At 42.8% G+C, this 18,301-nt stretch overlaps 1 protein-coding gene across 8 annotated transcripts in view; it reads right to left on the bottom strand.

The window, feature by feature from the left end:
* The window catches only part of HIPK1 (homeodomain interacting protein kinase 1), a 504,680-nt gene that overhangs the window by 473,377 nt on the left and 13,002 nt on the right, over nt 1-18,301 (bottom strand). For 2 of the 8 annotated variants that reach the window (XM_069238718.1, XM_069238720.1), the window contains exon 1: nt 6,300-6,324. The exons of 4 other annotated variants lie outside the window; for them this stretch is intronic. In XM_069238718.1, coding sequence (XP_069094819.1) covers nt 6,300-6,308 — 9 coding nt within the window. In that variant the 5' untranslated portion in view covers nt 6,309-6,324. Of the gene's footprint in view, nt 1-6,299; nt 6,325-18,301 lie in introns of those variants that run through there. 2 more of the 8 variants (XM_069238724.1, XM_069238725.1) reach the window with 1 other exon arrangement.

Genomic DNA, 18,301 nt, shown 5'->3' with positions numbered 1-18,301 from the left:
CTTTTGTTTATTCTTCACGCCTATGGAGCAGCACCCCAGTAAATGTCACCTTCCACTTATGTTTTAGTGACTGTCTCAGGGACTCCTTTTAATTGGGAAAACTGCATCTCATAGGAGAGTTTCTGTTTTGACTAGCTCTCACTCAACTCTCTTTTCTCCCCTACCCAACCAGTCTGTGTCGGTTTCTTTTCTTACCCTACCCTGCTCATTGATGTTGCCGACTAACTCATTAGCAGCATTACGTATTGCCACTTTGATCACCGCTTTCAAGAGCCCAAGTTTTATCCATGCTCTGCACAGGCCTCCTGGGACTTAGCTTGAGGCACTCCCGTCTGCTTCACCCAGTCTGCAGCTTGTCGGCTGCTGAAGCCATCCGGCTGCCTAACCCGGAGCCTGACATTCAGTACAACTTATTGGCGGTCCACATCTGGGATTTGCCATCTTATTTAGTTAGTAATCGAGCATTCAAAGCGCTCCATTTAATCGCAGTCTGTAGGACTTTGGATGCAGCCCTGCTCCTCATCCGTGTTGCTTTCCACCCACCAAACCCCATGTTACTTTCAAATCCGTTCCTCAATCTTTCTTGTGCGCTCACCACCCAACCCTCCCCCCTTTTATTTTTAATTCTCTGACCAGAGTCCAGCCTCTCGGCCACACAGAATCACTTCTACTCTGGTCCGAACATACTCTGCGCAGACCTCATGGGACCTTGCTCCAGGCTCTCCAATCTGCCTTACCTGGTCCGCAGCTTGTCGCAACGCTGTCGGAACGAGGAACACTGCTGCTCCTCATGCCCCAACCACATATCACCCCCAACCCCGGTGGTGTACAGTTCAGTGAAAAGCAATTGTCAAAACTAATAGGTCTCCGAAGGCGAGACCTATTGGCTGTGCTAATGCTTGTTTACACTGCAATTCTACTGACAGCAAGGCTACTAGTAGCAAAAAACTTTATAGGATCTAGGGGTGGGCAGAATTCTCAAAACATATGCAGCTCATGAGGCAATTTAGCGCAAGCTAAAAATCAGTGCACACAGAAATTTATTTTGCTGTCGCTCGAGCAGAAAATCTACTCAAACTGCAGCCCTCCGACCATGACCGCTTGCAACTGCCTGCATTCGAAAATTCCGCTTGGGGACACCGAATCTCCCTCGTGCTCGCCAGTATGTATTTTATGGAGCTTCATGGATAAAAATTCAGCCACAAGGTGACTGGCAGAATTTGCCCATACCACAGTGTTAAAGAATAACATAGAATGACCAAATCCACCAATTTCGAGGTCCAGACAAAACATTCCACCCACCCCTAATTGGATCCCCGTGAACTTGGGTATAAAACAGGTCTGGCAATCTCGCTTGACTTACAGACAGAGCCACTGATGCAAGGATGAACGGTCTGAACTTTATTTAACTGACATAGTGAAATCTGGTTCAGACATTTCATGTCTGCTATTGCCTCCGTGGGCACCACTGATTGAATTTGTCACTCTTACTTGTCTGCTTCTTATTTAATGGCTTTCATGACTCTTCTTTTGTTTGTCCTTCTCCTGGAGCATACCTTCTTTACTATCCATTTGACTGGATGGTTCCCACTGCTCACATTCAGTGAACTACTTTTTTCATTTTTCTCATTCTATGAGAATGCATGTGTTTTCTAGGTCTCTGTGTCTTGTTTCCAACCTCAAATACCTACCACCCATGCCCTGTGCTGCCTCCCATTTACTTTGCCTCTCACCCCCAGCTTGTCTGTAAAAGCACAGCAACAGGTAGGTTTTCAACAAGTATGACAGCAATGCAGAATTTAAGGTGTTTTTTGTAAAATCTACTGCATTGCATTTATGCGTGAAAGCACAGACCTTGGCACACAAATGTTTTCACGGCGCCGCAGACTGATCAGCTGCTGCCCTCATTCAGCTGGTATTTGAAGCAGAAGGTGTACTTAGTATAACTGAAAAGATTTCCCTTTCCCTGGAGGTCCACACATCTGGGCCCCTGGGCTACTGCAGAGGACCAAACGTATGAGTATTTGTTTCCGTTCTGAGTCCTGTATAAAATAAAGTGTCACGAGTGGCAAGTAGATGAAAAACAAACCATGCCATTTATAAAGATAAAGCTTGAAAATAATGAATTTGAAGGACCATTCTGAGGTACAATAAAATATATGACTGATTTTCCTTCAGTTTACAAACGACCTACAGCAAAGCCATTAGTTTGGCACTGGCATTATAAAGGTGAGATCTATTGGCTTTGCAAATTCTTATTGTCAGCCAGCAGATTAGGAGGAAAATGCTGCATTCTCCAACCTTTCTCACATCAATACTCAAAATCTTAAGTAACACTACACAATGATTTTGTGGGCAGTAAAACAAGCTGATAAGAAGCTATATTAGAATACGCTAACAGTATATAAAAGATATCACAAAGTGCATCAGCAAGGCGAAAATTTAAAAGGAGAGCAGCAGATGTGAATAACAGTTTGAATGGCAGAATAGAGAAATCCCATTGAAAGGTGAGGGACAAGGAAAGCTCATAGAGGTGATGCACGGTGGCAGGACACTAGCTATAGATTTTTTTTATCGGGCAAAGGAGGAGTAGAGGGAGAGTGAAAAGAGGACAGGTAATAGTCATTTTAATTTAAAAACAAAAATTCTGCTGTGTATGGCTCACTTATGGGGCCTCTACTCTTGCTCCACTGATCAACATAGGGGAGGAGAACTGGATGGGGAAAAGAAGAGCCAGGCAGTCACATGAACCATTGGGCATTCACATACAACGTCAAGCAGTCACAGAAAATTATAGAAGGGTAGCTGAATAAATTGAAATTTTCAAACTTCATTGACACCCAGACATATTATTGGTGCCTACCCATTCACAGTACTTGTGACATCACAGATATCGCAGAGAGCTTCGGAATCGTTGAGAACTAACCAACATTGTTCACAGAATTAAGCATGCTACGAGTTAGAATTGAGAAAGGCCAACTCTGTTTTGTCTTTCTCAGGTCTAAACATTGTTTACCATTTAAATGTTTAGGGGTAATAAAGTTAATCAACTATAGTGGGATAATAGGAGAGTTTATGTGCAACTGCACAACAATTGGTGAAAGAGTCAATTATGATGCATATTTCTCTTGACATTCTCTATATACAAGTGTACAGACATTTATGACATCAAAATTATGACTTTACACCACAAGCATATGACTATATCAATAGGGGGTTTGATATGGTTCAGGCCCATAGGAAAGTGATCAGATACCTGAACAATGAGCAGAAGCTCCCACTGTCCATAGATTAAAGAAATATTGTATGCTTAAATAACACACAGGTTCTATACACTGTGTTCATTTATTTCACTCTCAAATAAAATATGTTTTTCAAACCTCTTTGTAGTGATAGTGCCTTCATTAATCTATCTATAGCAATTACAAGCTCAGAATGAAAATCAAATACACAGAAAAGTACATAAAAACATTTCAACATAGATGAGTGATAATGACGTTCCTGATTTAGGTGTGCTGGGGCACACTGATAAGCCACTTTCAAGTATTAAGATGTGCTGTATATAGTTAATGTGGTTCCTTGTGAGTGGTAAAGCCTTTTGTACATAGAAAAACCCGTCATAGAGAGCACATTAGGCATACACTTTGTTTTCAGTTGTCACAAAAAGAAAAATATGCAACTATTTAAAATACCATGGAGCAAATGCTGTAAATATACAAAGACATGCATATGCCTAGACCTCCTTTTAAATTGTTTACTGGCAGTTAATGTAAAACAGGCAATTAACAAGTATACTAAACAACACCCTTAAAAGACGAAGCCAAGAGGACTTCATTTCCCATCACTAATCTGCAGAGGCAGTTACATCACCATATTTTCCATCATTTATCTGCACAGGCGATATCACTGTTTTCCCACCAAACAATTTTGAAAAGAAGAAGCCAAGCAAGAGGGCTTCATTTCACATCATCCGCTGCCCACTCCCCCCTTGTGCTCCTTCCACCCACCAAGATCTACTTAGGCAAGCCTGAACCACCCCCAGGGCCAGAAAGCCTAGTGCCCTAATACAAATAGCTACCCTTGCTGTGCTCTCAACACCCAGCAGTCGCCCACTGCCATGCCACAGAACAGAACACACAGAGAACGTGGACAGGCACCTCCTGCACTCTCCCAAGCCCTACACCCACCACTTTTCCATCAACAGCATCCAGCAACCCACTTGCTCACACTAACACAAATCAGCCACCCGCTCAGGTGGACCAACCACCATCCACGCAATACGCCAGACTCGCATGCATGCTCAAAACACCCTCGCTCACCAAATACACCTCAGAGACACATCACAGTGCACTACCACGCTCTCGACCTACTCTTCCTCACGCAAACATGGCTAAACTCAGCCTCTGCACCGGACATGGCTACAGCCTTCCCTGCCAGGCAAGACCATCAGCGCAAGCTCTGAGGCGGAGTCACCAATATATTCAAGGGCACTATCAGCTGTACTACCTACATGGACACTCCGCCAGCTACACAGAACACCTCACGTTCAAGTTGGAGATATGCATCCCAGTCAACTTCTCATTAGGTGGAACCCTTGTATATAGGCCAATTATGAACCAGCACCAATTTTGCCTGCAACATCACGGATTTCACTGCACTCCTCATCATCGTCAGCACCTTTAACCTTCACGTAGACCACACCATCCCAAACTTTACGATCGTTCTACAAAACATTGAAAACCTCAGCCCCACCCAGCCCATTACAGAACCCACCAATGAAGCCAGACCCCTACAGAACCAGATTTTCTCCTCAGTCAATAACATGGCAGTCAGTTTTAGCATACGCATTCCACACCACCACAAACTAACCACCGCCTGAGTTGCCCACCTCAGCTGGAAAGGCATCGCAGAAGACTGGGCTCTGGCCTCTCCGCACAGTGGCCCAAGCACACAAGCAACTTGCCAAAAGTATCAAGAACCTCAACAGATGGATCACTGCATGCACTGACTCTTTGCAACCCCTCAAACGCACCCCACTAGCAAAAGTCAGATCTTAGGCCGGCTGCTGCATAGAGGAACTCAGGCTGATGAAACTGCATTGTAAACAACTGGAGCACAAATGGAGAACACGTCAAGACACCACAGATAAAGGCATCTTCAAATCCCCCCTAAAATGTTTTCATAAGCAGATACAAAACACTATTCAAACAGCTTTTCCAATCTGCACAGATGCCAGCACAAACGGAAGAGGAAACTTTGCCATCAAAGATTTCACCTGGCCTCCAGCAACATAATTCCCTGGCAAGATCTTCGCAACAAGCTCTCTGCATTCTTCAGAAACAAAATCACCTCTCTGTATGTCAACTTCAACCCTCAACTGGTCCCCAGCACCACAACACCTCGTAGTCCCCAGTCACCACAATCAAAAGTGACCCTACCTCTACCATGAAGGGCATCCACTTGGGGGCCCCCTTTGACCCTTGCCCACACCACACTTCCACCAAAGGACTTCTACCTATTCAGTGAGGCACTAACATTCAACTCCAGTGCCTCCAGAGACTCTGCCACATTCATGGACACCTGGAAACACGACATGGTCATGCCCATGCTCAAGAAGGCATCTGCTGACCCAGCCACACTCCCAAACTACAGATCCATCGCCCTCCTACCATACCCAGCCATGGTCTTAGAGAAACTAATCAATCAATGCATCACCAACCACCTCATTAACAAGCAGCCCCTTGGCACCACAGACGTATGTTGGACTGAATCTCAATCTATCTTCAGATTTTCAGCTAAGGTTATATTTATTAATCAGAACATCAAATACTTTACAAGATTTTTTTAATTTTTTTATTTAAATCTCTTGCTGGCAACAACTAGAACAGGACAGCTAAAATAGTGTCTGTATGGCCAGAAAAGCACGTGTGGGCTGTAAAGCCAATGAATACCTCAAAATTAAGTGTAAGGGTTTAGGATTGGCTGAGACGTACGTTAACACAAAAAAAAAAAAAGCTATGATACAGACAGCAATGGCCACATCATAGCACCGAAAAATAGTACCTGAATTTCAGCGCGAGCAGCAGATAGCCACAAAGGGTCACCAATCAAAAAGTTGTCTAATCTGTACTTGGTCCATGCGCCAGGGGCCAGCAACAGAAGTGACATATAGCAAGTGCTGCCCAATGAGAAGGCATCAAAGAAGAATGACAATGATGCCAACAAGAGATAATCTATGGGTAGGTTCCAAGCCCCTTATTAACTACAAGAGTATTGTAACCAAGAGTGCTTGTACAAACCTTTTCCATACATAGGCTTTACAAGTGATCATCTAAACTTGTGTTCTCAGCATTGCCACCTGCAACATATAGACAAGGATATGAGCAATTAGAGTGCTTTGATCAGTTGTTTTTTTTTTTTACGCTTACATAAGTAATGCTCAATAATATTCACTCCAAATGGTGGCTTACTTGAATAACAGTTATAACAACTTTCTAGTTTCAGTATCAATAATAGATGAGAACAACCACTGTCAGACCCAAAAAGTTAAAAGCTGGCGAGCTTGAGATTTGATTTTCTTTTTCAAACAAGCATAGGCAAGAAACATTAAAATGTTGAATGTTGTACAAAGTTTAAAAAAATTATCTAGGTAGCGTGCATATGTTTGTAAAAAACAAATAGTAAAAATATGAACTTGGGCAAAAATAAACAAAAATTGTTCACTTACTGAAGAAAGCCAAAAGGTCAATGTGGATTCGGCTACTGCTTTATGCTGTGCTGGATGGAAACAAAAAGTGAATGGAACTTCAACAAAGAGCTGGATGGAGAGGAATGACTGGAAGACCCTGAATGGATCAATATATCTGTATGTTTGTACACTGACAGATAGACAGATATCATACTGGTAATAGCCAGTAGGTAGTTATAGTTAGGACCAACTTTCCCAATAAATAAATCGTGTTTTGTTCTGCTAATAACTTTGGCGCCACTTAATAATCTTCACAACATTTTCAAAACTAGTTTGTCACTCACTTCAGCTGCTGTGTGGAAAGTTTCAGGGCGATTCATAAAGCGAAGGCCGAGATAAGGGGAGGGGAATCCGAAAACGCTTTTTTCTCATGTAGTGTATGGGGATTTTGCTTTTTCTTTTTAACACAACTAAAGCCCAAACCGCTTAACGGATTTACACCAATTTTGGCAGAAAGCTAGATCTTGCGCCAGAAAGATCTCTTGTTATTTGGTGCAAATCTATACAGTAGCTTTGGAGTTATTAAAGAATAAAATTTGATATCTAAGGATGCGGATCCCCACTGATCCAAAGCCAAATGGAGGAACAAAGGACCAAAAAAAAAAAAAAAAACACACCACACTCACACATCATAAACCTTGCTGCGGACGGCCAAAGGCCACCCCCGCCGGCTTGGGTTGAATTACCATATAAATGCTGTATGTTACTTTACGTTTTTAAAAAAACATAGCAATTCACTGACAAAATCAAAGGTTACAGAGACATTATAGTTAGGTGCACATTTTACCCACACAAAACCACAGAGGTTCAGCAGCTATGCTTATCTGAAGAAACTATAACTCATGCCGGAAAGTAACTTAAGGCTACAATTTATTGTTCCCCAACTATAACATCCCTGTAACCTTTGGTATAATATGTATTTTATATATATATATATATATATATATATATATATATATATATTTTTCACACATGAGGATTTTGAGAGCCTTCTCTATGATAGACTTTATTATATTTATATAAAAAACGTGTAATCTGAGCATGTTAAATGGATGAACGTTGACCTACACTCAGTTGAGAAAACAAACATACAAAGTGACTTGATATATCGGATCAATTCAAGAAGGTGCTTTACTAGCGAAGGGTTCAAGTGGTCTTTTCTTTACAGGATTAACAATGTGTTTCATAACCTGAGAGACGCATCAAATAGTTAAAGGGAGGTTTTAAAAAAAAAAAAAAAAAAAAAAAAAAGGGGGAAACAAACAGTAAATACTAAGAGTCAATTTAGGGGTTTTTGCACAAGCAATATTACCGGTAAATGGGGAATTGCACAATTGCTAAGAAACGAAAAAATACATCCAAAAAGAATGGAGGTGCATGAACGCCAAGAAGGAGAAAACAAAGAAACATTCATTGCATGTTACAAAGGACAAGACAACCATATGTGGGGGCTGTGATAGAGACTGAAGCAGTGAGAAAGGATTCATAAAAATAAAATCTGCACTACCTCAAACAAGATGACAAAATTGATTTTATTTTTCTATACTTTCAAGAAAGCAGGTACATAGAACTCTTTTAAAAGTACTTTATTTAAATGTCATACAACACATTCAATTTGTCAATCGATAATTGCTACATACTCTTGCAGCTACTTTGGCTTAGGCACGCTTACATTACCAAGAAATAACACAACTACTTTTTATTTAAGATTTTTGCATTGAAAACCTCCAAAAGCCAATGGTCTATAGATCCGAGTGCAATTACAATACGACTGCACTGCCTCCTGCAGCAATGAAGAAGGCATGGGTTGGTTAGCATTTACCTAAACTAAAGAATAAGGATTTTAGAGGGAGGGATCCTCCATGATGCTGGAATTCGCACCAAGAAGCTTGTTTCCTTGCACCTTTACTAATAGGAAAATATATATATATATATATATATATATATATATATATATATATATTAACTGAATTATAACTGATGTGGGTTAAAGAAAAACAAAAGCAAAACTAGGATCCAGATTCTTAAGCTGGAGTAGGAATTTTACATCTACCACTTAGACTCGTGTGAAAAGATATTTTTAAGAGTCTAAGAGTATGTTTTCATTTGTGTTGGATGGAAGTATGTCAGTGTTCCCTCTGTGTATAATATAGAAAACAATGCCACAAATTGAATAGAAAAACAAATACACTGTTATTAAAACCATCTTTCCAAATTATTAAACTTTTCTAAACCCCTCCAACTTTAGTTTCAGAAAGTTTATTGAATACTACACTTAAACGAACATTCTGTGGGACTGATCCTCGGACAGAGTCTAGAAAAAAAACATGTGGACCTTATGCCTCTGTCAAGCTTGTTTATTAATCAGACTGTGTAGGAGGCTGGACTGGCTTGTAGTGAGTACCAAGGGGTACTTACACCTTGCACCAGGCCCAGGTATCCCTTATTAGTGTATAGGGTGTCTAGCAGCTTAGGCTGATAGATAATGGTAGCTTAGCAGAGCAGCTTAGGCTGAACTAGGAGACGAGTGAAGCTCCTACAGTACCACTAGTGTCACTTGCACAATATCATAAGAAAACACAATACACAGATATACTAAAAATAAAGGTACTTTATTTTTATGACAATATGCCAAAGTATCTCAGAGTGTACCCTCAGTATGAGGATAGCAAATATACACAAGATATATGTACACAATACCAAAAATATGCAGTATAGTCTTAGAAAACAGTGCAAACAATGTATAGTTACAATAGGGTGCAATGGGGACACATAGGGATAGGGGCAACACAAACCATATACTCCAAAAGTGGAATGCGAACCACGAATGGACCCCAAACCTATGTGACCTTGTAGAGGGTCGCTGGGACTATTAGAAAATAGTAAGGGTTAGAAAAATAGCCCACCCCAAGACCCTGAAAAGTGAGTGCAAAGTGCACTAAAGTTCCCCAAAGAGCACCGAAGTCGTGATATGGGAATTCTGCAGGAAAGACACAAAGCAGCAATGCAACAACGATGGATTTCCAGTCGAGGGTACCTGTGGAACAAGGGGAGCAAGTCCAAAAGTCACAAGCAAGTCGGAGATGGGCAGATGCCCAGGAAATGCCAGCTGTGGGTGCAAAGAAGCTGCTACTGGACAGTAGAAACTGAGGATTCTGCAGGAACGACAAGGGCTAGAGACTTCCCCTTTGGAGGATGGATCCCCCACGCCGTGGAGAGTCGTGCAGAAGTGTTTTCCCGCCGAAAGACCGCCAACAAGACTTGCTAGCTGCAAATCGTGCGGTTAGGGTGTGGATGCTGCTGTGGCCCAGGAGGGACCAGGATGTCGCCAATTGAGTCTGGGGACAGAGGGGGCATCGAGCAAGACAAGGAGCCCTCTCAGAAGCAGGCAGCACCCGCAGAAGTGCCGGAACAGGCACTACGAAGAGTAGTGAAACGGTGCTCACCCGAAGTTGCACAAAGGAGTCCCACGTCGCCGGAGGGCCACTTAGAAAGTCGTGCAATGCAGGTTAGAGTGCCGTGGACCCAGGCTTGGCTGTGCACAAAGGATTTCTGCCGGAATTGCACAGAGGCCGGAGTAGCTGCAAAAGACGCGGTTCCCAGCAATGCAGTCTGGCGTGGGGAGGCAAGGACTTACCTCCACCAAACTTGGACTGAAGAGTCACTGGACTGTGGGAGTCACTTGGACACAGTTGCTGGATTCAAGGGACCTCGCTCGTCGTGCTGAGAGGAGACCCAGGGGACCGGTGATGCAGTTCTTTGGTGCCTGCGGTTGCAGGGGGACGATTCCGTCGCCCCACGGGAGATTTCTTCAGAGCTTCTAGTGCAGAGAGGAGGCAGACTACCCCCACAGCATGCACCACCAGGAAAACAGTCGAGAAGGCGGCAGGATCAGCGTTACAGAGTTGCAGTAGTCGTCTTTGCTACTTTGTTGCAGTTTTGCAGGCTTCCTGTGCGGTCAGCAGTCGATTCCTTGGCAGAAGGTGAAGAGAGAGAGATGCAGAGGAACTCTGATGAGCTCTTGCATTCGTTATCTAAGGAATTCCCCAAAGCAGAGGCCCTAAATAGCCAGAAAAGAGGGTTTGGCTACTTAGGAGAGAGGATAGGCTAGCAACACCTGAAGGAGCCTATCAGAAGGAGTCTCTGACGTCACCTGCTGGCCCTGGCCACTCAGAGCAGTCCAGTGTGCCAGCAGCACCTCTGTTTCCAAGATGGCAGAGGTCTGGAGCACACTGGAGGAGCTCTGGGCACCTCCCAGGGGAGGTGCAGGTCAGGGGAGTGGTCACTCCCCTTTCCTTTGTCCAGTTTCGCGCCAGAGCAGGGCTGAGGGGTCCCTGAACCGGTGTAGACTGGCTTATGCAGAAATGGGCACCATATGTGCCCATGAAAGCATTTCCAGAGGCTGGGGGAGGCTACTCCTCCCCTGCCTTAACACCTTTTTCCAAAGGGAGAGGGTGAAACACCCTCTCTCTGAGGAAGTCCTTTGTTCTGCCATCCAGGGCCAAGCCTGGCTGGACCCCAGGAGGGTAGAAACCTGTCTGAGGGGTTGGCAGCAGCAGCAGCTGCAGTGAAACCCTTGAAAAGGCAGTTTAGCAGTAGCAGGGTCTGTGCTACAGACCCGTGGGTTCCTGGGATTGTACCAACAATGCCAGGATGGCATAGAGGGGGCAATTCCATGATCTTAGACATGTTACATGGCCATATTCGGAGTTACCATTGTGAAGCTACATATAGGTAGTGACCTATGTGTAGTGCACGCGTGTAATGGTGTCCCCGCACTCACAAAGTCCGGGGAATTTGCCCTGAACAATGTGGGGGCACTTTGGCTAGTGCCAGGGTGCCCACACACTAAGTAACTTTGCACCTAACCTTTACCAGGTAAAGGTTAGACATATAGGTGACTTATAAGTTACTTAAGTGCAGTGGTAAATGGCTGTGAAATAACGTGGACGTTATTTCACTCAGGCTGCAGTGGCAGGCCTGTGTAAGAATTGTCAGAGCTCCCTATGGGTGGCAAAAGAAATGCTGCAGCCCATAGGGATCTCCTGGAACCCCAATACCCTGGGTACCTCAGTACCATATACTAGGGAATTATAAGGGTGTTCCAGTATGCCAATGTGAATTGGTGAAATCGGTCACTAGCCTGTTAGTGACAATTTGTAAAGAGAGAGCATAACCACTGAGGTTCTGGTTAGCAGAGCCTCAGTGAGACAGTTAGGCACCACACAGGGAACACATACATATAGGTCACAAACTTATGAGCACTGGGGTCCTGACTAGCAGGGTCCCAGTGACACAACAAACATACTGAAAACATAGGGTTTTCACTATGAGCACTGGGCCCTGGCTGATAGGATCCCAGTGAGACAGTGAAAACACCCTGACATACACTCACAAACAGGCCAAAAGTGGGGGTAACAAGGCTAGAAAGAGGCTACTTTCTCACAGACTGGCAGTATCATCCTGCCTTTGCCAACTTGCAATCATCCAGCAAGAGTAAGCATTTACACTTTAACAAACAGGAGGGAACAGTAAAGAGGGACATTTTCAAACATTATAAACAATGAAAAGAGCAACAAGCATGTGAAAAAATAGTTTTACAAACAGTGACACAAAAACTGAGAGCAGTCTCCCCGCTCTCCATAAAAGTTTATGGATAAAATACAATGAATATTATCAATTCCTTGCTTTTTATAACTTCTGCTTGGACAAGCTCAAAGGAGAATTTGTAACTGAAGCACAAGGTTCGCATTTTATCCAGTTCGGTGGCCGAAGAGACTGAATCAGCTCTCGGAGATCACTCACTTCTGCATCACACCGATAGGGCGCTAATCTCTCACACCAGTGTCAGTACATGCAAAACACTACATGTCACAGAACGCACGAATTTTAAATAAATAAATTTTAAAAAAAATAAATAAAAAAAATAAAAATAAAAACACACCCTACACGGAGTATTATTCGGGGCCGCTCTTTTACAATCTCTTGTTACACTAGAGTCTAGCCAATTGTTTTCCTAGCTTGCTGCTACATCAACAGTTTGGCGTGAATGCGTTTATAAATGTGCCAGAAATATAGCACCTTTCCAAAAATGTCTCCAAAGTGAAAGGTGTTTTTGTCACACTGTGTCCCAGATGCCATCGAAAAAAATCTGCAGCTAAATAGTAGTAAACGGAAATGACAATGCAGTTTTAGGCAGCACTGAGCAAAGTACCAAGCCCCAAATAAAACTTTAGAAATCATAAATGAAACATTCTACAACATGCTGAAGATGTAGCTATTCATTCTCACGAGGACTTATGCATATAGAAAGAACCCTGTGCATAAACACAATATTGTGGAGAGTCAATTTTCATAACGCTACTAAACTGATTTTACAATGGCAACATTGAAGAGTTGTTGTGAAATTCATACTGTTATACTAATAACATGGCTGGCTTCCCTGGGACCCAGCTGACTGGACATGGCTTCAATTCCGACGTTATAAGTGTGTACAGAGATACTGGGGTGAAGTTCATAATCACTGCTCTGGACAGCTTTCTACTCTAGTCAAAGTAATCGCGTGCAGTCTTTTCTTAGGGTCCGGGGACCGTCAGTAGTACTGGGAGAGCATAGTAAGTTGACACTCATTTATCGCTGGTATCTCAACTTCAGCGGCATAACCAAGTTACTCCCTCTGGGCCCTTGACTCTCAGGGGGTAGCGAAGCAGAACAGTCAAACATTAAACAAAGAGGTAACGTAGTTAGAAACTCAGATACAGAATTAATATGTAAACACCACCATAAACGATGTTCAATCAGGGCAACAACTTTAAACAAGAATACGTTTTGAGCAGGTAAACGAATTTGTGCAATTAGTAGCACCTTCAGATCTTTAAAGAAGGTTCGTGTTACATTTGAACATAACGTTGACTCCAATGGCAAACTTTATCCTACAAGGCACTGGGCGAACTCCAACAGTTTTAAGACTTGTAAGGTTTTCCACAGTGTTTTTAAGCAGATTTCATCAGTGGCGCAGAGATACTCCACAGAAAATTAAGTATTCAGTTTGACATGATATGTCGGGATTCGGCTGTAGTGGATGTGGCCTGGATACAAAGCTGGACAATCCAGTGAGTTTGAGACCTTACTATGGAGTTCACAGCAAAAAAAACGCCCACTAATCCATATGCCCAATGCCCACTACCCAAACAAGAATAGGTATCCCATCCAAGGGAAAGATGGGGGACTTGCAAGGTAAAGGTCAGTTCGGACAACGGACAAAGTCTTAGTGCAAGAGCCACTGGTGATCTAGAGGCTAGCATCCAGCAGAACACTGTTCAGGAGACAACAGCTGTAAGATCCAACCGTTCTCAGTCCTTATAGATTTTTCAACCCAGATAAAAGCATTCGTTGAGTCTCCCAAGAGGACCAAACAGGGGTTTGTTGCTTGAAAATACACAAGTCATGCAAATTTATTTTTAAAATGGTGGGGCCACCACTGAAGTGGAGGCACCAAAGTGAACTGAGGGCATACAAAACTGAATGGACTTCATGGTTTAAAAAACATAATTTAAACGTCTAGACCTGCAGAGCTGTTCATGGTAAATAGGTGGCTGTAATGCTTCTAGAATAGGAATGATCAACCACACTCAAGGCAATGAAACCCAAATTGCAGAGCTAAATAGGAAAAAAAAAATCTGAAAAGGCAGATACAGATAACGTAAGGTATTGAGGAGGTCAGCTGCAGTGCAGGCTCAATACAGATGTTGTTGTGAAAAGGACAGGAGTTTCTCTGGGGCTCCAATTCTGTCCAGCTGAACTGCAGGAAATCCATTCTTCCTGGGCAACCCGACCTGTTGACAGTCCACCACCTGATCTTCAGCAAACTTTCTCTCATGCAAGTCAGGCTAATAGTTTTGGGTCAGCTCCTCATCTCACTTAGCAGTACAAATCCTCTCAATTACATTTTATTTAATTTTCAAAGCAATTTCTGCAAAGCGCTATTAAACAGTACAACCTCAACGTGAAATTGGGAAAACAATAATGAGAAGAAACAGATAAAATGATGCGATTCTTAATCTGTAGCCTTAAAGATAAAGTTTTAGCCATCACAAATAGAAAGAAGCAATGGATTCCACTGTCTGGGGACCAGAAGAAGAAAAAAAACAATGCTCTCTGAAGACCTTAGGTCATTAATACACTTAAAGACTTTGGCAAGAATACGAAATAATGCTTGGGAGGAAAGAGTACAACTGAAAATAAGCTGGAAGGAGAAAGTGAAGCCATAAAAGGGAGCCAAATAACAACCTAACAGAAAAATTTAAAATTTAGGTAGAGGAACAGCAGTAAAAGAGAGTAAAAGAGAAGAATAGTCGAAATGCGAGGTGATTAAAAAGTAGAACAATCTATATGTAGTATTTGCATTTTTGTAGATTTTAAAAGTAAGAAAAGCTTGAACTTTGTAAAGATTATGAATCTTAAAAGTAGCAAGTGTGAGCAGTAGGGACAATGTGGGTAGTGAAAGAGAGAGAGAGGAGCCTGAATAAAGCATTTAGGAGGCAGACACAAAAAAGGGAAACAGTGGGGTAAATAATTTCACTTCTGGACCCCCACACAAACCTTTCAAGATCATAATATACATTAAAGTCAACCTATTTCAGGAACACAGTGAAACGGTGGGGGGTGTTTTACTGTACTAATAGAAACCTAGTCTCACAATAGAAAGTATAAAGAATCACCCCCCCTTGCCCCTTTCCAGCCAGCTCTGATCCATCCAGTAACTCCTGCACTGAAGCATGAGCCTGTAAACAAAGGGCCAGGCAAATGGGAACGTCCACTACGGAGAAAGGATATTCTGCAGGGAACCCACCACTGTACAACCTTTGCTTCACTAACAAACACATCTTTTGGACACCATGAACTAACTGCCAGAGGGGGAGATGGCAAGAGCCTCTCACTCTCATGGTTTTCTATTGGGCTTAATATCCCTTCAACAGACTAGTTTTCTTGTGAATTCCATGAGAGACCTAATTTCTGGGAGCAGACACTATGATTCCATTTCTCCATCTTTAAACTGAAATATGAAAAATAAAAAAATACGAAACTGGGAAAGTGCTTCAGAGTTGAACTTATAGCTGAAGGCACCAAATAAATGCATATGAAATGCAGCTGTATGGTAACTAGCTCCAGAAGGCCAAGCTGCAGAAGGCCAAGAATGAGGGCTGTAAACTGTATCAAAACAGAAAGACCCTCCAGAGAGACAAAAATGTGTGGGGGTCTAGATGCACAGTAAGTATCTTTAAGGCAAACATGCCCGGGGGGGGGGGGGGACAGACAGACTTGGCTCTGGATTCCCCTAATCGGTACGGCACCAGGACCACAGGTTATTCGAACATTACCAGTCAGAGCTCACAACAGTCTTTGCCCATTCACCCAAATGGACTTTCAAGTCTTTGTCACTGTGGTAGGGACATAGACCCTGTTGTATATCTCCAGGCACAGTCCATCGGTGTTGTGTGACTGACTGGCTCCTCAGCACTGGGTCCTGGTGGATGGACTATATTGCAGTTTACCTCTTTATGCCCCTATAGGGCAATCAGTAGGAATGTGCAAAAAAAAACAAATAAAGTAAAATATTTGTTTATGTAGAACATAACACACGCACTAAACGTCTCAGATATCCCTGAACTTTCCAAGACGGGTCCCCAACAGCCCTAAACACTAACAGATTTCGATACAGAAAATACGATTAGCTATACAGCTAAGTGGAGAAGTGTGGCTCAATGGTTAGAGCGGCAGACCCTGAAGCAGAGATCTGGCTCAAGACCAGGGTTCAAGTCCCGCTTCGGCAGGTCTTGGGCTCAATTCCCCTTGACCAGATAATTCTCGCCTCGGTGCCTAATCTAATTCATGGGTCCCACTCTGCAACTCTGGGCAATAGCTTGCTTAATCTCCACAACGGCCCCAACAGCGCTTGGATGCCTGGCTTCACCCTGGGGGTGCTCAGGAGTGGGCGCCTCACAGGGAAAAGCCAGGAGGGGTTCCATAGCGGTATGAGTACAGCGCCTTGAGACCCTAACGGGTGAGTAGTGCGCTATACAAATGCTAATTTACATTTTTTACATTTACATACAGCTGAACAAACATAGTGCAGAAAAGCCATGCCGTGGGCATTTCCCAGTTGCACTTTCTACTACATGGCAACAGTCATTAACTTCCAACACAGTATTTGAGACAGAATACCTCACAGAAATCCAACACTGCACAAATATATCACTAGGATTGATACCAACATGCACTTAATACCATTCGACGCCACCATCTTTACTATTAAGAAACAGTACACATGGACACGTAAACCATAACACACAGTCAACACACACTAGATAAAACAGCATATGGATATTGGAACCATGCAGCACCAACACCCACAAAGTCTGATCAATTCATACAAACCCACTGGATAACGCCCAAGCCAAACAAAACTAGTAAACATTTTGGCTAGGCCTCCGGACAACCGAACAGATTTATTATACTTTTAACTGTCATCAACACCAGAGCAGATAACCTCATACTGCCTGTTTCTTACCACAGTTTACTAACACCACCAGACTTTAATCGGCAATGGAATCATCAAAATCCAGGACAAAAAGGTCTCAAACGCTTTCGCTGTAACAAACGCCTAATGTGCAGCATGACCCTAACTGTATATAGCTTAAGTATTCAGCGAAATCTTTGACAACCAAAAACTAGCATTAGAGATGAGTCTCGAGTCATCTTCTGCTAAAATGGCAATTACAAAAACCTAATTGGAAGCCGGATAACGACCTCTTCCTAGTTCTTGGAAATCAATGCGTAAGTGATTGTTCCAAATCGGCGGGAGCAATCTGACAAATCTGAGTGTCTTCATTCTTTCCTGAATGCACTTCTTTCAAAGTAGCAATACAGTTACACATCAGGAAAAGCTGCCCTGGTACGAAGATGATGCTTTGCGTAGCAAGTTTAAAGAGTAAGACTGACTATTGTAAACAAACTCCAAAACTGGAGCAAAGCTTAATGTTTCCAGATTCAAAATGAGCCACACATTATGAAATGCATCAGATACTGTGTGTAATGCCCGAGTCCACTGACATTTAAATACATACATAAATAACATCATAAGAGAAGGAACTGTGCATGAAAAACACAGATTTGCCTATGCCATCACATTGGGATAGTTTAAGTATTTAAAAAACATGTTTGTCAAAGTTTGGGACCAGTCATGGACCAGCACTGACAGATCCAAAAGGTCCGGAATTAAAGTGCTAGGAGCTTGCACCGGTATTCAAAATCACAATTGGGTCATGATAATTCTTGGTGCAAATTAGGCAGCACTCGAATAGTATACCTGAGGAAAACTCAAATTTAGGTGCAAACTCGATTAGGTGTACAGGATGTGGGCCAACAAACAGGTGTGTGGAAACATTAGCAGTTGCAAAATCATTTTAGGCTAACGATTACATTGTCATCACTTTTGGAAACCTGGTAAAAAAATGTACATTTACTTCTTGCCCCCTCGACTACGTATTGCAA

Source organism: Pleurodeles waltl, chromosome 6 (assembly GCF_031143425.1).
Source record: "Pleurodeles waltl isolate 20211129_DDA chromosome 6, aPleWal1.hap1.20221129, whole genome shotgun sequence".
In the NCBI taxonomy this organism is placed as follows: Eukaryota; Metazoa; Chordata; class Amphibia; order Caudata; family Salamandridae; genus Pleurodeles; species Pleurodeles waltl.
This window is presented reverse-complemented; position numbering and strand designations above follow the sequence as displayed.